The sequence below is a fragment of the Callithrix jacchus genome, chromosome 12 (assembly GCF_049354715.1).
Source record: "Callithrix jacchus isolate 240 chromosome 12, calJac240_pri, whole genome shotgun sequence".
Lineage (NCBI taxonomy): Eukaryota > Metazoa > Chordata > Mammalia > Primates > Cebidae > Callithrix > Callithrix jacchus.
In genome coordinates, this window is record NC_133513.1 from 68244383 (window position 1) to 68264510 (window position 20128).

The 20128-nt window shown below is 38.0% G+C and overlaps 1 protein-coding gene across 7 annotated transcripts in view; it reads left to right on the plus strand.

The window, feature by feature from the left end:
* The window catches only part of RTKN2 (rhotekin 2), a 180681-nt gene extending 174884 nt beyond the window's left edge, over window positions 1-5797 (plus strand). For 5 of the 7 annotated variants that reach the window (XM_035268284.3, XM_078345859.1, XM_078345857.1 and 2 more), the window contains one exon: window positions 605-5797. In XM_035268284.3, coding sequence (XP_035124175.1) covers window positions 605-1140 — 536 coding nt within the window. In that variant the 3' untranslated portion in view covers window positions 1141-5797. The remainder of the gene's footprint in view (window positions 1-604) is intronic. The other 2 variants (XM_017979086.4, XM_017979084.4) reach the window with 2 other exon arrangements.
* The last annotated feature ends 14331 nt before the right edge of the window (window positions 5798-20128 follow it).

The window sequence follows — 20128 nt, forward strand, 5'->3', positions numbered from 1 at the left end:
TCTTTTATTTTTTCCCAAGGAAAATTTCAACCAGCACCTTTATTACCAAAGTGGTATGAGGGCTTTACTCTCTTCCTGGGTTTTTGGTTTTAAGCATTTTCCCTTTTAACAGAGACTTTGCTGGTCTACAGGAATGAATACTCATCCAATTTCAGTCATCCCAATATATATCTAGCTTTCGTAAAAAGGAAATCTCTTACCTACAAGTCAGAATAAAGTTTTAAATCCAATAAATGTTGTCTCATAAATACTTAATCTATAGAATTTTTTTAAAAACTCATGTAATTCCACTTCTTTGAAAGCTGGATTTTGCTAATTTCTTTAGGAATATATTTATACATGTGTATGTATTATGTACATTATATGTATGTTTTATATATATATACTGTGTATTATGTGTGTTTACATATAAAATGTTGTATATATAGTGTATTGCATGATCTTTTTAGTTCTGATGGCATGGTTATTTTTACAAGTAAACATTTTCCTTATCATAGTCTTTCACCATTATATATAGCATACTAGTTTGAAAAATAGTAACTTATTCTGATCAAGTGCATACTGCTTGTGAATTTTTTCATGTATTTTTTTCTTAAAATTATAGGCATTGATTCACCTATGAAACTTGAAAGTTTAACAGATATAATACAAAAAAAAATTGAAGAGAAAAATGGGCAGTTCCTTACTAGTCAGCATGAAGAATTCTTACCATCTCCTTGGGCCACACTTTTTGATGGTAACCATCAAATGGTCATCCAGAAAAAGGTACTGTCTCCTGCAGGTGAGCCATTACATGATGAAAAAGGGAAAAAGAGACGAGCTCCCCTTCCCCCTTCTGATAAACTTCCATTCAGCTTAAAATCACAGAGTAACACAGATCAATTGGTTAAGGACAACTGGGGAGAAACAAGTGTATCTCAGACCTCACCTTTGGATACCAAACTATCAATCCTAATGCATCACTTACAGAAACCAATGGCTGCTCCTCGAAAACTTCTCCCTGCCAGGAAAAAAAGATTAAGTGCTGGTGAGAACACAGACACTAAAACCAATTTTGAAGCCAAGCCAGTACCAGCTCCAAGGCAGAAATCCATCAAAGACATTCTGGACCCTAGATCATGGCTGCAGGCACAAGTATAGAAAACAATTAATGGTAAAACATTTAACAAAATCTATAACTGTAACGCTTAATTCAGAAACATTATAAATAATGTGTAATTATATAGGTAAATATGATAGTGATTTATACCAATAATTAATAAGCTATTAGATATAGAAAAACATTTTATAATAAAGATATGGATTTTTTTTCTTTTTACTTCTGATTTTCAGAATGTAAGTGATTTCTCCAGCAGCATGCAAGAGGCAGTTTCTAGACAATATCCTAATTGTTAGAAGGGTTAATTTATTCCTAAATTAGTACCAGGCAGTGAATAAGCCCTAGGCAGAATAAAGCATTAAAATTTCTTTTGGGGAGAGACTGTCTAATAATTTAAAATGTGTTAAATATGAGCCATATTCTCGTTGTGAGAATTTTAATACTAATGAAACGTTTCAAAGGTTTTATTCAAACCACAAATTATAGAATCCACCCAAGAAAATTCTTTTCTTAGCATTCTGGAATTCTCATCTAATGGTTCACTGGCTCTCATCTATTGTTTAACTCACTAGTTTATAGGGTGACCTTTTAAATTCTTGGGATAAATTTTGAAATACTAAATTCTTCATCTTTAAAGAAAATTTGTAATATGCTATTCAGACTTGTTTCCTTGATGAGCCCTGAAATCCTGTTGACATTAACTTTCATAAATGAAGCATAACACTTATTAGTTTAGAGAAATAGTAGATGAAATTCTCTTTACATTCAATTTTCTGTGTGTGTTGCTAATTTCCATTGTGACTTTGGAATTTAGGAAAGTGAGTAGATGATTAACACCTTAAAATTCATTTAATTCTCATTTAAAAAGAAGATGGGAGATTCAAGAATACCAGAAAAGTTGGCTACCATGGAAAATAATTTTCAGAGTTAATCCTTTTTTATAATTTTAATTAGATTTCCTCGTCCTAGTAAGGTTGATGTCTGATAGCGGTATTATTCATTAGAAGTCATATTCTTACAACAGTGACATTGGAGTCATTTCCATAGGAGGTAATTTCCATAGCAACTAATCATAGTGACCCAAACAGGATTATAAAATCAAGTGAGGAATAAATAGCAGAAAAATACCTTATAAGGAACAAAAAAATATCCATTTTTTAATAATAATGCTTTTTGTAAACAAGAGCAGAACAGTTTTTAAAATCTAATCAGAATTTCCAAATAAAACAGTTTCCATAAGGTGTCAGCAGCAGCACTAAAAATCTCAAATCACACTGAACCCTAAATATCATTGCAAGAAATAAAAGTTAAGAATTAAGTTGCTGCCCTGTGTATAATCTCTTGAGATCTTTTTAAAGCTAGCAAGAACTCTGTTTGGATCAGAACTACATTATTACAAAATAAAATGAACACTTGACAAAAAAAAAAAACCCGCATTAATTTAAACAGAGCCTTTCATTATTTTCAGATAGCAGGGTCTTTTTCATTTACAAAGAATGATGTGACTGCCAGGTCACTTCTGTATTTGCCCAGGACTCCTAGTAAGAACTGAATCTTGAGGGAGTAATGATAACAAAAGGTTTCTCGTGACTGATAATACTAGGACAGACACAGTGTTTGGTGAGAAGAAAATACTATATGCCTGCTTGATGACATACAGAGATCATCACATGTATGGAAACCTTAAAAAGTGGATTTATTTTTTCTAACTAGAAGGCTCTCATAAATTTCTGTTATGATTGCTGTTTCAGTAAGTGACATTAAAAATCTAAAGGATATTGTTTTAATTTTTTGGTTACTTTTTTAAACCTCATTGCTGTTTTGACAGCATTTGTGACTGTCATTGCCACAGAATTACAGAGCTAGAAAATGCCTCAGGCAAAATTGTTTCTGAAACTGGCATCTAAGCATTCTTTTTTTTTCCCTAGTTGATGCCTTCCTTTATTACAACAGTATTAAAACTTCTAGATTATATTCTTGTCATTTTTCCTCCTGCAAATAATGGCAGGAAGGATTTAAGTTGTACAAGAAAAAGAAAGTAATGATATAAAAATTACTTAGCAGTTGTGTCCTCATAGCAGAACTTTGAAGCCCTTTTTACCTAGAACCATTTTAAAGCATGAGCAAGGACCACCACCCTCACCCCACCAAATTATTTAGTCTCTTTCTGGGGGTCCAGGTTACTGTATGTTACAAGCCTTTGAAATGGGCTTAGTGTCTTCAGCTCCTGAAATGCTGATTTACCCCTTCCCAAAAGAGTGTAATTATACAAAGTTGGTTTTTTTCTTTGTTTCTTTTTCCCCCGCTCTGGCCCCATTTTCTCTCTCTGTGTCTCATCCCCAAAGGGAAAGCCCTCTTTCCCTCATTCTCTTCTTTCTCCCTTCCTTTACAGTTAAAAAAGAAAAATCTAAAAATATTAAGCAATGTGTCAAAGAGTGTTTCAAAAGAAGTGTTTGTTTTCTCATTTCTTAAACAAGAAGTTTATGACAAAGAAATATGCCATGTAATATGAAAGCTGCTTCAGCTTTTTATGAGCTTTCACATTCCTTGTTTGTCCTTTTAATTTGTTTCTTGATATATGAAGACCATAAACTGGGAACAAAGTTAGCTGTCAGCTCTTGATAATAACATAATTGGGGAAGTAGAATAGATATTTTATGATATGATAATTCTGATGATCTAAAGATAATGTCTTAGACAATTACATTTACATTTCAAGCTTTGGGATATAATTTACATATTCAGCATTAAGATAGTTGCAATTTTTAATTGCAACTAAGTGGTAACTTTTTTATTTTAATACCTTGCAAGGGCAAAGAAGGCATTTTTAAAATTCTAAATGCACACCTCCTAAGGTAAATAGTCTTCCAAAAATATCAGTCATGCCAAGTCTTGCTGAGTTTTGTTAAATCCTCCTTAACTGTCTGCAATGCCCCCTGACTTCTTTTAAATGGATGTGAATATATGTGGAAAACTAAATCCATTTATTATAAATGCCTTATCTTTACCCTTTGGGATCCTACTAAATGCATTTTACCTGGTACTATTTATTAAAAATGGAAGCTGTCTTGAATTAGAGGCAATTCACATAAGGTAGGTTAAGCAGTCAAGTATTTCTTTAGGCTTATGTTTAGCACCTCAGTCACCTACTGAGAAGTTAATTAATTCAGTCCAAAATGAAATTATAGGGCAGTTTGGTGCAATTTATGTTAAATGCCATTTGAATGTAATCACCTGTGTTACCACGAATGTGGTGCAGCTACACTAGACAGACAGAATGCTGCATTGCACCATGAGCAGGAAATGTTCTGCAAAAAAATATCTGTCTCTATGGTCTGGATTTATCAAAACTCATTTTCTTGTTAAAGAGTAAATAATTGAATAGTAATTAAACTTTAACTGATGACCTTTTTTTAAATATTCTAGTAGTTATCTTCACTATTAGTCTTAAATTATAATACAGAGTTGACCTTTTGCCCTTACATTTCAAAGGCATTACTATTTTTAAATGTTTACATATGTTTACATGTTTAGGTGTAACTGTTTCATTGCTATTAATAGTTAAATGAAATCTGCTTATTCTGGATAATAGATGTTTTTAGTTAACTCTGGGAAAGATGTTACCTTTGAGTTTTTAAAGACAAGTCTTCATTTGAAAATATATTAGAGTGTATTATTTTCCGACATGCTTGTGTAATTGGATTTGTTTATAATTTTCATTTTTAAATTAAATACAGGTGAAACTTCTGGATTAAAAAGTATTATATCATGGACATACATTTTTTTAAAGTACCAAAGGTATTTGGTAAGCAAGCCCAAGTCATGTGATTGAAACTTCTATACGTTAAAAGAACTTATTCATGCAGACATTTCTAACTTTTTCTCTTTAAGTGCTCCCTCTAGACTAGACCGATAGAAGTAGATAGTGTGGTGGAATCAGTTTAATCAGAGAAAGATGTACCAAATAGCTGGTGCCAATTATTACAAGACTAACATTCTAATAGCCGTGGTGTAATTAACATTATTAAAATGTTTACACGTAATCCTTCTTAAAGTATACTCTTAAAAATCCATTGATATAACGTATAGTGATCCAGAATTTGGTTGTAGTTTAATGATCCAGAATTTCCCCAGAGCTTAAGCCACTGCAATAAATTAGGTACCTAGGATATTCAGTCGCTACTAGCCACAAGGAGTCTCCTTATTTTAATGTACCTCCCTCAGTACTTTATTCCCACAGAGGACCCCAGAGGAGGGGGAGAGAAATGGACAATCCTTGCTCAGTTGTGTTATTGCAGCATTTTATTTTTAAATCTGTAGCATGATCAGAAACATTAACATTAAAAAAAAAATTCCCTCTATCTAGGGAGAGAGGCCAACTAATCAATGTGCTTAGAGAAACAAACTACCTTTACATTCAATTAACAATAACAAAAAAAATTACAGAAATTTTGACAAACATTTTTATTTATCTGAGTAAGGGAGAAAATACTAATCCTGGCATGTTTGATAATTAGGAAAGACCATTCCAGATCTCATGGAAAATTTTGTTGTAAACTGTAGCAGTTTGCTTTTGAGACATATGGTCATCTCTTAATGTAACTACTAAAGGTGAGGTAGATTGAAAAGATCTTGTATATACATAATTATGTCAGACGTTTTCAAGATATTAAAATAAATTGTTTTGTTGAAAATGAATACTTTTTGGTGTTTTGTTTCAAAATGTTTTTATGTTTTGTTTACTCAAAAGAAAATTATTTTTGCAAATGGATGCATTTTTGTTGAACTTAGCCATCTTAATAAGAGCTGAATTGTATGAATTTTATAGTTTTATATTAACAGAGAGAAGACCAGTAAGAGGAATTATCCATTTACCTCAAATATTAAAACATGTGTCTTATGTACATAAAATATAAAACTGTAGATATTTCATACATACATAAATACATACTCATACACATACTGTGTTAGATTCTTCTGTCAAGGTATTTTCGGTTAGTTTTAAAAGGTTATTTTAAAATGTGCTACGAATGGTAGCAGAATAAAAAGTCCAAATCACCTTCCATAGTTTACAGAAACCATTACAACCCAACTCCAATCTGCCATGCCCTACTAGGTACTTTATGCTCAGTTCCTATGCTTGCAGAACTAGCTGTTGGCTAGGGGTCACTCGTAGCTCCTAGAAACTATGCTCCGGCTTTTGCAGGTAGCCCCTTCAGTCTTCAAAGTCAGCAACTGTGCATCAAGCCTTCCTCATGCTTCAAATCTCTGACTTTTTCAGCTGCTACCAATTGAAGAAAGTGCTTTGCTTTTAAAGGGCTCATGTGATTAGATGAGGAATGCCTACCAAGATAATCTCTAGGATACTCAAGATAATTGGAGTGATTCCAGGTCAACTGATTCAGAAATGCCTTTTGCATGCAGTATAATCATGGTGTGATATCTCATGGTCTTCATGGGCAAAGAGCCACTTAGAGCCATTAGAGCCACCGGAGTGCCATTTTAGAAGTCTACCCACAATACTCTATTAGATTTGTCAAGGACAGGAAGCATGTTTTATTGATCTTTTAACCCTGTCATAGTATACTGTAATGAGAGTCAGTACAGATTATTGGGTATTATGTGTAAGATACTATACTGTTTTAAATATTTTATATAAACTAATCACTACCATATTCTCTCAATAGCCCCACTTAACAAACATACAAGAGTGGAAGACTTTTTCTGGGTCTTACGCTGCATGGTAGTTGACTACAAACTCTGAAGTTAGACTTGGGTTAAATTCTAGCTCTGTCATGACTTAGCTGTATGATTTGGGGTTTTTTTTAACCTCATTTGGGTTATTTTAATCTTTAAGATTAAAAGAAAAACTTGTAAGATGGTTGTGTTTATTAAATAAGATAATGCATGTAACACGTAGTCCTAGACTTAATGCTTAAGTTTCTGCCTTGTTTCTATAAGTTGACATATAGTATGTAACGTGTATGAAGAGGGAAGAGGATACAGCTAACAGAGTTACAACACACACACAGTTAGTCACTTATAAATCCTCTCCTATTTTAATTTCCTGTTTGATGTGAACATGTTAGGCTCATGGTGCCTAGAAATTTAGGAAATATCTAAGAATATGTCCAGATACTTATTGTCCATTGTCTCTTGATCTCTATATTTGGCACTGTTGGGGCTTATAAATTAAAAGACAAACTATTCTTTTTTTTTTCTAATTTTTTATTGCATTTTAGGTTTTGGGGTACATGAGCTGAACATGCAAGACAGTTGCGTAGGTACACACATGGCAGTGTGTTTTGCTTCCTTTCTCCCCTTCACCCACATTTGGCATTTCTCCCCAGGCTATCCCTCCCCACCTCCCCCTCCCACTGGCCCTCCCCTTTTCCCCCCAATAGACCCCAGTGTTTAGTACTCCCCTTTCTGTGTCCATGTGTTCTCATTTTTCATCACCCGCCTATGAGTGAGAACATGCGGTGTTTCATTTTCTGTTCTTGTGTCAGTTTGCTGAGGATGACGTTCTCCAGATTCATCCATGTCCCTACAAACGACACAAACTCATCATTTCTGATTGCTGCATAATATTCCATGGTGTATATGTGCCACATTTTTCCAATCCAGTCTATTATCAATGGGCATTTGGGTTGATTCCAGGTCTTTGCTATTGTAAACAGTGCTGCAATGAACATTCGTGTGCATGTGTCCTTATAGTAGAACAATTTATAGTCCTTTGGATATATAACCAGTAATGGGATTGCTGGGTCAAATGGAATTTCTATTTCTGAGGCCTTGAGGAATCACAACACTGTCTTCCACAATGGTTGAACTAATTTACGCTCCCACCAACAGTGTAAAAGAGTTCCTATTTCTCCACATCCTCTCCAGCATCTGTTGTCTCCAGATTTTTTAATGATCGCCATTCTAACTGGCATGAGATGGTATCTCAATGTGGTTTTGATTTGCATCTCTCTGATGACCAGTGACGATAAGCATTTTTTCATATGACTGTTGGCCTCATATATGTCTTCTTTCGTAAAGTGTCTGTTCATATCCTTTGCCCACTTTTGAATGGGCTTGTTTGATTTTTTTCTGTAAATCTGTTTGAGTTCTTTGTAAATTCTGGATATCAGCCCTTTGTCAGATGGGTAAACTGCAAAAATTTTTCCCATTCTGTTGGTTGCTGATTCACTCTAGTGACTGTTTCTTTTGCCATGCAGAAGCTGTGGAGTTTCATTAGGTCCCATTTGTCTATTTTGGCTTTTGTTGCCAATGCTTTTGGTATTTTGTCCATGAAGTCCTTGCCTACTCCTATGTCCTGGATAGTTTTGCCTAGATTTCCTTCTAGGGTTTTTATCATTGCCAGGTCTTATGTTTAAGTCTTTAATCCACCTGGAGTTAATTTTAGTGTAAGGTGTCAGGAAGGGGTCCAGTTTCTGCTTTCTGCACATGGCTAGCCAGTTTCCCCAACACCATTTGTTAAACAGGGAATCCTTTCCCCAGTGCTTGTTTTTGTCAGGTTTATCAAAGATTGTATGGTTGTAGATATGTTGTGTTGCCTCCGACATATCTCTTCTGTTTTGTTCCATTGGTCTATATCTCTGTTTTGGTACCAGTACCATGCTGTTTTGATTACTGTAGCCTTGTAGTATAGTTTGAAATCCGGTAGTGTGATGCCCCCCGCTGTGTTCTTTTTGCTTAAAATTGACTTGGCTATGTGGGCTCTCTTTTGGTTCCATATGAAGTTCATGGTGGTTTTTTCCAGTTCTGTGAAGAAAGTCAATGGTAGCTTGATGGGGATAGCATTGATTCTGTAAATTACTTTGGGCAGTATAGCCATTTTCACGATATTAATTCTTCCTAACCATGAACATGGAATGTTTCTCTATCTGTTTGTGTCCTCTCTGATTTTGTTGAGCAGTGGTTATGTAGTTCTCCTTGAAGAGGTCCCTTATGTTCCTTGTGAGTTGTATTCCAAGGTATTTTATTCTTTTTGTAGCAATTGTGAATGGCAGTTCGTTCTTGATTTGGCTTTCTTTAAGTCTGTTATTGGTGTAGACGAATGCTTGTGATTTTTGCACATTGATTTTATATCCTGAGACTTTGCTGAAGTTGCTTATCAGTTTCAGGAGTTTTTGGTCTGAGGCGATGGGGTCTTCTAGGTACACTATCATGTTGTCTGCAAATAGAGACAATTTGGCTTCCACCTTTCCTATTTGAATACCCTTTATTTATTTTTCTTGCCTGATTGCTCTGGCTGGAACTTCCAGTACTATATTGAATAGGAGTGGTGAAGGAGGGCATCCTTGTCTAGTGCCGGATTTCAAAGGGAATGCTTCCAGTTTTTGCCCATTCAGTATGATATTGGCTGTTGGTTTGTCGTAAATAGCTTTTATTACTTTGAGATATGTTCCATCGATACCGAGTTTATTGAGGGTTTTTAGCATAAAGGGCTGTTGAATTTTGTCAAATGCCTTCTCTGCATCAATTGAGATAATCATGTGGTTTTTGTTTTTGGTTCTGTTTATGTGGTGAATTACGTTTATAGACTTGCGTATGTTGAACCAGCCTTGCATCACCGGGATGAATCCTATTTGATCATGATGAATAAGTTTTTTGATTTGCTGTTGCATTCAGCTTGCCAATATTTTATTGAAGATTTTTGCATCTATGTTCATCATGGATATTGGCCTGAAGTTTTCTCTTCTTGTTGGGTCTCTGCCGGGTTTTGGTAACAGGATGATGTTGGTCTCATAAAATGATTTGGGAAGGATTCCCTCTTTTTGGATTATTTGGAATAGTTTTAGAAGGAATGGTACCAGCTCCTCTTTGTGTGTCTGGTAGAATTCAGCTGTGAACCCATCTGGACCTGGTCTTTTTTTGTGTGGTAGGCTCTTAATTGCTGCCTCGACTTCTGACCTTGTTATTGGTCTATTCATAGTTTCAGCTTCCTCCTGGTTTAGGCTTGGGAGGACACAGGAGTCCAAGAATTTATCCATTTCTTCCAGGTTTACTAGTTTATGTGCATAGAGTTGTTTGTAATATTCTCTGATGATGGTTTGAATTTCTGTGGAATCTGTGGTGATTTCCCCTTTATCATTTTTTATTGCATCTATTTGGTTTTTCTCTCTCTTCTTTTTAATCAGTCTGGCTAGTGGTCTGTCTCTTTTGTTGATCTTTTCAAAAAACCAGCTCTTGGATTTATTGATTTTTTGAAGGGTTTCTTGTGTCTCAGTCTCCTTCAGTTCAGCTCTGATCTTAGTTATTTCTTGTCTTCTGCTGTGTTTTGAGTTTTTTTGATCTTGCTCCTCTATCTCTTTCAATTTTGACGATAGGGTGCCAATTTTGGATCTCTCCATTTTTCTCATATGGGCACTTATTTCTGTATACTTTCCTCTAGAGACTGCTTTAAATGTGTCTCAGAGGTTCTGGCATGTTGTGTCTTCGTTCTCATTGGTTTCGAAGAACTTCTTTATTTCTGCCTTCATTTCATTGTTTACCCAGTCAATGTTGAAGAGCCAGTTGTTCAGTTTCCATGAAGCTGTGTGGTTCTGGGTTGGTTTCTGAATTCTGAGTTCTAACTTGATTGCATTGTGGTCTGAGAGGCTGTTTGTTATGATTTCAGTTGTTTTGCATTTGCTGAGCAGTGCTTTACTTCCAATTATGTGGTCAGTTTTAGAGTAGGTGTGATGTGGTGCTGAGAAGAATGTATATTCTGTGGATTTGGGTTTGAGAGTTCTGTAAATGTCTATCAGGTTTGCTTGCTCCAGGTCTGAGTTCAAGTCCTGGATATCCTGGTAGATTTTCTGTCTGGTTGATCTGTTTAATATTGACAGTGGAGTGTTAAAGTCTCCCACTATTATTGTGTGGGAGTCTAAGTCTCTTTGTAAGTCATTAAGAACTTGCCTTATGTATCTGGGTGCTCCTGTATTGGGTCCATATATGTTTAGGATCGTTAGCTCTTCTTGTTGTATCGATCCTTTTACCCTTATGTAATGGCCTTCTTTGTCTCTTTTGATCTTTGTTGCTTTAAAGTCTATTTTGTCAGAGATGAGAATTGCAACTCCTGCTTTCTTTTGCTGTCCATTTGCTTGGTAAATCTTCCTCCATCCCTTTATTTTGAGCCTTTGTGTATCCTTGCATGTGAGATGGGTTTCCTGGATACAGCACACTGATGGGTTTTGGATTTTTATCCAATTTGCCAGTCTGTGTCTTTTGATTGGTGCATTTAGTCCATTTACATTTAGGGTTAATATTGTTATGTGTCAATTTGATACTGCCATTTTGATGCTAAATGGCTGTTTTGCCCTTTAGTTGTTGTAGATTCTTCATTATGTTGATGCTCTTTAGCATTTAGTGTGATTTTGGAATGGCTGGTGCTGGTTGTTCCTTTCTATGTGTAGTGCCTCTTTCAGGAGCTCTTGTAAAGCAGGCCTGGTGGTGAGAAAATCTCTGAGTACTTGCTTGTTCGCAAAGGATTTTATTTTTCCTTCACTTATGAAGCTCAGTTTGGCTGGATATGAAATTCTGGGTTGAAAGTTCTTTTCTTTAAGTATGTTGAATATTGGCCCCCACTCTCTTCTGGCTTGTAGTGTTTCTGCCGAGAGATCTACTGTGAGTCTGATGGGCTTCCCTTTGTGGGTGACCCGACCTTTCTCTCTGGCTGCCCTTAGTATTTTCTCCTTTATTTCAACCTTGTTGAATCTGACGATTATTTGCCTTGGGGCTGCTCTTCTTGCGGAATATCTTTGTGGTGTTCTCTGTATTTCCTGCATTTGAGTGTTGGCTTGTCTTGCTAGGTGGGGGAAATTTTCCTGGATGATGTCCTGAAGAGTATTTTCCAGCTTGGATTCATTCTCTTCATCACATTCTGGTACACCTATCAAACGTAGGTTAGGTCTTTTCACATAGTCCCACATTTCTTGGAGACTTTGTTCATTCCTTTTTGCGCTTTTTTCTCTGATCTGGTTTCTCATTTTATTTCATTGAGTTGATCTTCGACTTCAGATATTCTTTCTTCTGCTTGGTCAATTCGGCTATTGAAACTTGTGCATGCTTTGCAAAGTTCTCGTACTGTGTTTTTCAGCTCCTTTAATTCATTCATATTTCTCTCTAAGTTATCCATTCTTGTTATCATTTCCTCAAATCTTTTTTCATATCTTTTTTCAAGGTTCTTAATTTCTTTGCATTGATTTAATACATGTTCTTTTAGCTCACGAAAGTTTCTCATTATCCACCTTCTGAAGTCTGATTCCATCATTTTGTCACACTCATTCTCTGTTCAGCTTTGTTCCCTTGCTGGTGAGGAGTTTTGGTCCTTTCTAGGAGGCGAGGTGTTCTGGTTTCGGGTGTTTTCCTCCTTTTTGCGCTGGTTTCTTCCCATCTTTGTGGATTTATCCACTTGTCATCTGCCTAGTTGCTGACTTTTCGATTGGGTCTCTGAGTGGACGCCCAGATTGTTGGTGATGAAGTATTTCTGTTACTTGGTTTTCCTTCTACCAGTCTAGCACCTTCGCTGTATGACTGCTGAGGTCCATTCCAGGCCCTGCTTGTCTGGGGTGCACCTATAGCAGCTGCGGAAAAGCGAAGGATGCTACCAGTTTCTTTTTCTGCTATATTTGTTTCAGAATGATGCCTGCCAAATGTCAGTCTTTTGGATATAGAGGGGTCAGGGAGGAGACAGTCTGTACTTTGTAGGAGCTTGATTGCTGAGCTGTGAGCTCTGTTGTTCATTCAGGGCTGATAGGCTGAAAAAAAACCCTTTTTTTCTCAGATGCTCTGTCTGGGTGGGGGTTCAGGCTTTCTTTGTGGGTGTCCGCCTCGCTGTCCTGCCCAGCTAGGAGGCAGTCAAATCACTATTTGCCTGCCAAGGCTCCGCCCTGCTGGTGTGAGGTTCGCCCTGTTGCTGCAGGCTCTGCCCTTCTTCTGCGGTCTCTGCCCTGTTGCCACGGTCTCCAACCTGTTGCCACGGTCTCCAACCTGTTGCCACGGGCTACGCCCTGTAGCGGAGTTTCTCTGTTGTACCGGGTTGCTTCGGCAATGGCAGGCTACGTCAGCAATGGGTGTGTACCTCAGTGGGGGCTGATTGCCTCGGTAATGGCAGACACCTCTCCCTGCAGAGCTGCACTTTAAGAAAACCTCCTCACCGGGAGGGTTTGGAATCGCTGTTTTGTTTGTTGCACTGCGCTAGCCCAAATACTTTGTCCCTGGGATTTCCTGGGCTGGCTCACTGCCCAAGTCCTATTTAGTCTCAAGTTTAGCCCTCCCAGGTCTCAGTTTGCTGGTTCAACAGGGCACCCGTAACAGTGCGCTTTTTTATGGAGCCCTGTGGAGCGCCTCTGTGCTCTGGCGCGGGCTGGAGCCTCACTGGCTGCTGGCTACACCAGCCGAGACCTCTGCCTGGCGTCCCACGTCTCTTTTATACCTGGGAATTTCCCCGTTCTGTGGGCAACTAAGATTCGTCTGGAAATGCGTCACTGACTCACCCTCTTTGCGCATCCAGCGAGAGCTTCAATCCTGGGTTGTTCTCACAGCACCATCTTGAGTCCTCCCCCCAAAGACAAGCTATTCTTAATCTCACATGAATTCCTGTGAGTGGAACCAATCATATTAGAAATTATAGAGATGAAGCATGGTTTGACCTGCCTCCCATATATCAAACATAAATCTATCTGGATACAAATAATCTCTGTCTACCTCTGGGAAATGTAAGGTATAAAGATTAAAAAATATGTAAAACACTGTGGGCAATATGAAAAAATAATCAGCATTACACAATTTAGCATCTAATTTTAAGTGCTGTGAAAGATCTGTGAGGGATAGCATTAAGGCCGGGCACAGTGGCTCATGCCTATAATCCCAGTACTTTGGGAAGCCAAGGCAGGCAGATTACTTGAGCCCAGGAGTTCAAGAGCAGCCTGGGCAACATAATGAAACCTTGTCTTTACCAAAAAAAAAAAAAAAAATAGCCATGTGTGGTGACACATGTCTGCAGTCCCAGCTACTTGGGAAGTTGAGGTAGGAGGATAATGTGTAACTTGAGCCTGAGAGTTCCAGGCTGTCATGAACTGTGGTCTAGTCACTGTACTCCAGCCTGGGTGACAGAGTGAGACCCTGTCTCAAAAAAATAACCAGTTAAGAAGTACAAAAGTATATACTATGAATATCTTGCAAAGATGTAAGGATTAGTTATAATAGGTTTTCAAATTAGAAGGGATGAGTAAAATAAAAAATAACTCATCCAATGGGTTTCTGGAGGAGTTTTATTTTGCAGCATTCAAAGGGAGATTAGTAATCATAGCAGTGGAAAGGAATGGATTGGATAGCGTAGCTGGGTGGGCAGAAATGGAATGAGCGTATTGTAAAGGCAAGAATTGTTAATTCTTGTAGGTAAAACAAGTAGGCATGATTGAAGCAAATGTGACAGTAGGGGAGAGGTGTGGGATATGTTGGACCACATAAAGAACCACATAAAATACCTTCAATGCTAGTTCAGGATAATAAGACGGATTAAGCTGGAATAGTTGGCATTAGAACTGGAGTTAACAGAGTGAGTGGAATGAGCACAGGCCCTGGCTACTGTCAACCAGCCATGTTGTCTTGGACAAGGTATTTACTCACCTGTTCAACTTCCTTATTAATATTAAACAGGTGAGTAAATACCTTGTCCAAGACAACACAGCTAGTTCACAACTGGGATGGCTATTGGTGTTTGTCTCAAACTGATCTAGAAAGCCCTAGGTCCCTGAGTTGATGCCTTTGGAGGTGGCAACCAGTAGGGTGATGCCAAGTTTTAGAGAGTCTCTGGGTGTCTTAATTCTGCCAAAGCAGCTCTAAGTTTATGTTTCAACCCCAGGACATAGTATTTTAACAATCTCCATTTTACAGATGAGTAATTGGAGGCACTAAACAATTAAGTAACTTTCTCACAGTCACAGTAAATGGGGAAGACAGTATTTGAACCTAATCAGTCATTCAAGACTTATTGCTCTCATCCTCCTCAGTATACCAGCAGTCTCTAATAAACGTGAAATAGCCAAAAAGCATTGAGAGCAAGTTTTGCCAGACTAGCTTCCAAACTCTTTTTCCCCAGTAATATGATCACTTGATGTATCCCTTTGCATTAAAGCCCCAAATGAAAATCCATTTTCTTCACAATTAGATCCAGCCTATATTATTCTGTGCATGATGCTTGGCTCTGGGTTGAGAGAACATTTGGGTGAGTGTATACTTAGATAGACTCCACTGTCAGGCTGCAGAAAGTACTAATAGAAATATGAAGGAAAGGAAAAGATAAATCCTGTCCAAAGACATCTGGGACAATTGGAAGAAGTGGTATTTTAAGCATGAGTTGGTTTTCATTAATTACATTTCTTTAGGTAGAAGGCAATAGAACCTAACTTAAGCTGAAAATTGGGGAGGGGGTGAAGGTAAGCAAATTTTTTTTTTTGAGAAAAAAAATCTTTGTCTTCCAGGCTGGAGTGCAGTGGTATGGCACGATCTCAGCTCACTGCAACGTCTCCTTCCCAGGTTTATTCTCCTGCCTCAGCCTCCTGAATAGCTGGGATTACAGGTGTGCGCCTCCACGGCTGGCTAATTTTTTTTTTTTTTTGAGATGGGAGTGTCGCTCTTGTCATCCAGTCTGGAGTGCAGTGGCGTGATCTCTGCTCACTGCAACCTCCACCTCCCGGGTTCAAGCAGTTCTCCTGTCTCAGCCTCCCAAGTAGCTGAGATTACAGGCCCCCACCACCACGGCTGGCTAATTTTTGTATATTTAGTAGAGATGGGTTCTGCCATGTTGGCCAGGCTGGTCTTGAACTCCTGACCTCAGGTGATCCACCTGCCTTGGCCTTCCAAAGTGCTGGAATTACAGCCATTGGCCACTGCACCAGTGGGCGAATTTATTGATAGGCTATTGGAATCACTCAGAAGACTAAATGCTGAGGAAAAGTTGGACAGAAAAACTCAGGGGTCCTCAGCAACATAAAGATTGGAAGAATAAAGTCTGTTCCTAATTCTTGTTAGAATGGCCTTTCAGAGCGGTGAGTTAGAAATTCATAATGAATCACAGAACATAATTGCCTAGAACTATGGATCTCAACGAGGGCTGATTTTTTTTTTTTTGGCCCACTACAAAACATTTGATGATGTCTGCGGGCATTGTTTATTATCACAAAGCAGAAAGTGCTGCTTGAATTTGGTGGGAAGAGACCAGGGATGCTACTAAACATCCTATAATACACAAGACACGTTCCCCACAACAAATAATTATCCAGTCCAAAACATTGATAGTGCCAAAGTTGATAAACCCTGGCTTGGAATGCCAAATAATTACTATCTAAAATAAAAACAATTGTAGTTAAAAAATTGTAAAAATATGATGGGAATGAAAAGAAAGGAAAGCTCTTAGGCATTTGGGAGGGATTTTTGGAGGAAGTAACAGTTGAACTGGGTCTTGAAAGATGTAGTATTGATTGGGCTCCGCAGATATGGGAAAGGGAATTCTGAGCAGCAGGAACAGAATGAGCAAAGGGGTGGGAGAATGATGGTAATTTAGAATACGTTCATGAACTCTCTGACACCCTTCCCTTCAAAGGTGGAGCTTAGTTCCCCTCCTGTTGGTTATGGGTTGGACTTAGTGATTCATTTCTAACTCTGAATATGATGGAAGTGATGCTGTGTGACACATGAGGCTAGGTCATAAAAAGATAGCACACCCTTGCTGTTCCTCACTCTTGGATCACTCACTTAGGGGGAAGCCAGCCATTATACTCAGTCTCGAGAGAGACCCATGTGGAAAGAAACTGAGGCCTCTCACTAATAACCAGCCCCAACTTGCTAATGAGACACCTTGGAAGCAGACCCTCAAGTCTAGGCATGACTGCCACCCTCTGAGAAATTCCACGCTGGGAACGCATGGCTAAGCTGCTCCTAAGTTGTTGACCTACAGTAAGGGATAATATTATAATGAATGCATATTGTTTTAACCACTACATTTTGAGGTTATTTCTGCTGTAATCGATAACTAAAAAAGCATGAAACATAGTCTACCTAAGAACTTGAAACTGTTTCATTTGTATATGGTTAGGGATTACTGAGAAATAAAGTTAATAAGGCAGATGTGGTCAGATCATGAATGGCCTTGAATGTCATCTGATGTTTGCTTTTTTTCTGATAGGCTGAAGAAATTTGCCATATGTGCTTTAGTGGATTCAGATCACATCTCTGACAGATTCTCTGAGTAGTAAGGGCAGGGGTAGCTACAGATAGTATTGGGGAGCATCCTCGTTATTAAATTGTTTCTAGAAGAAGAAAGCAGCCTGTAAATGCCACCACTATACATTAAGTTCACTGAGGGCATGGGCCACTTTTTTAGGTATGCTTTGTCAGTGTAAGTATGCTGAAAGAACCAGGCCTTCCCTGACTTGATTTAAAAATTTCTAATAAAGAAAGTAGTTCACATATATCCAGGTCACTAATGTGACACTCTTGACTTGATTTTTCTTACCTGGGAGCCCTTTTGCAAGGGGAGGGTGACACATTAAATTGCATCCACCTGTGATGTCTTAAGGTGACTGAATTTATCAAGTTCTCTTCTTGGTACACAAGAGGAAAGGAGAGGCCTAAGGGCTCTGAAGGGTGACACAGAGGGGTGAACAGATTGAAGGGAGGAAACTTTAGGGGCTTCAGGCAAACCTCACTCAGTGTCCAAGGGCTTCAAATGGAGTCCCTGATTTCTGTTTCCCTCTGAGGACTATTCAACTGAACCTTTTCCTGTTTGTTTGTTTGGTTTTTTTTATAATTTGTGATGCCAAAAACGTTCCTTAAATAGACAATTATGAGACCAAAGTTGCTATCATCCCTGAATCAGTCACCCAAAAGTTATCTGGGAAATCAGAATAGTGTGACTGGTCTACTTCAACATCTCTGTTGTATTAGGCAGCAAAGCAGCCCAAGAAATTAAGTTTAGTAAAACTTTGGAATCATTTGGTGATATAATTCCACTTTAGACTGATTTCAACCCAGATCAATTACTAAAATAAAATGCTTAGGGTGGAGAACCCAGAAAGCTTTGGACTAAATGTACCACAAGTCTTATCAACACCAGTGAAAATAGTCTGTTTAATTTTTTTGCCATAAACTTCCTGGGAGCAATCAGTAACTTGTACTATTAATAAAATATTTTGGGGAAATGTACTCAACCAACTTGTTGCTAGTCCCAACATATAGAGGACTTTGATGTTGCCTGGGCATCTGAGGATAGAGGATGAAATTAGTTGGATTTATTCATGTGGTTTAGTTCCAGTGTCAGAAAAAAAAAAAATGTTTTTCTGACCAGTAACCAGCAGTAAAATAATTATTGTACAATGCTGTGCTTTTGTTTTAATAGCAGAACTGTATTTCCAAATGATACTTTGTGTAGGATTTTAATACATAAGACAGAGCCAAGTGGAACTACTTGGAGCGAGAAGGGGGTGAAGAGCACTTGGCCTTCCACCATGCCTCTCCCCTACCCTCACCCCATCACTCTGAGAAGCTTCTGTCAAGGGTCAGAAAGCTACTTTCCCTATTGCTTTAATCTCCTTTTCAGCTGCTGCATTCTGTCTTCCTCCATGGTTGAAAAGCCTCCATATTTGTCATCTTCAAAACAAGATAAGGTTCCCTCATCAATCTTATTTTTAGTAAATCACCAGTTTAACTCACCCTTCTTTAGCAAAACCTAACTACATATACAGAAGGGAAATTTTTTTGGAACTTCTCACTCTCTGAATGCATTAAGTAGAAACATTAACTGAATTATAAAAAATGTCCCTAAGGTAAAATAAAACAAGATGAAAGCATGTACATTAAGAATACACAGAATGAGAGCCCCAGGGCAGGGGAGCCAGGCATGGAGCAAAGAAAAGAAAAGGTGTAGCCCAGCTCCCTCCTGTGACAGCCACACCTTACAGTCTCCAGCCATTGCCATGCTGAAAGCACTGTGTCCTGGGTTTGAATCCCATCCTTGCTACTTTCCCTGACTGGCCTTTGGCTGATCAACTTAACTCTGCTAAGGCCCAGACCCTGTAAAATGATAATTATAAAACACTACTCAGAGGATCACTGCAAGAATTCAATGAGAGGTTATATATAAAACCATAAAATTCTAAGAAAACAACAAATATTAATATATGTAAGCTACTATGGCTATTATTATTATCCCAACCCCAGAGGTTGTTCTAGGCACAAGAAGCACCTGATACACTGTTTCAGAGACTCCCTGACTTGAGGTGGCTGAAGGTGAGGAGTCAGCAGTCACTTGTAACTGTGCCATGAATTCAGATGTTAGGTTAACCAGGTCTCTTCCTAAAGAAACCAAACCAAGAACTTTTTCCTTTGATATCTCACCACAATTTGAAACCAAGTCAATGTCTTTGAATCAGAGCTGGAAGAACTGATGCAATCAATATTCATTAGTTTGGGACTGACTTGGTGCCTGAGTACCAGTCAACTTGGAGGGTCTGCCATCAAAATTATGAGGGTTTTTGTTTTGTTTTGTTTTACTGTGGAGGTCCTATTTTTGATAGAGTATAGAAATAAGAAGTGGCAAGTCAAGCCATCATGAGAGGAGAATCATCTGAAGTAGGTACTGAAAACAGAAATTTGGCTAGCAAATTAGTTAGAAAAAGGAGGCAGAAATATGGGAAAAATTTTAACAAGGTTTCCTGGGAGTTGGGGATGGTGATGATGGCAGGGGCCCTGGAATGACTGCTGAACAATTAGTGGTTTACCTGTTAACTTTGACAGATGTTTTACCAGTGAATGGTAAGATTTCTAATTAAGTTTCAGACAAGACTGTCTAGTGAAAGCTAAACTTTTATTTACTCTTCAGTAACTAACAAGACCTGTTTTTTCTTTCCTCAGTTCTTATCTGAGATTTTTGTTAAGAAATTATAGAATATTGGCATCTTGTGTTATTTGGTTGTTGAGAAATTGTTCTCTAGAGAAAACATAATTTCATAACTGCACTACTTAATTCGATTCTTA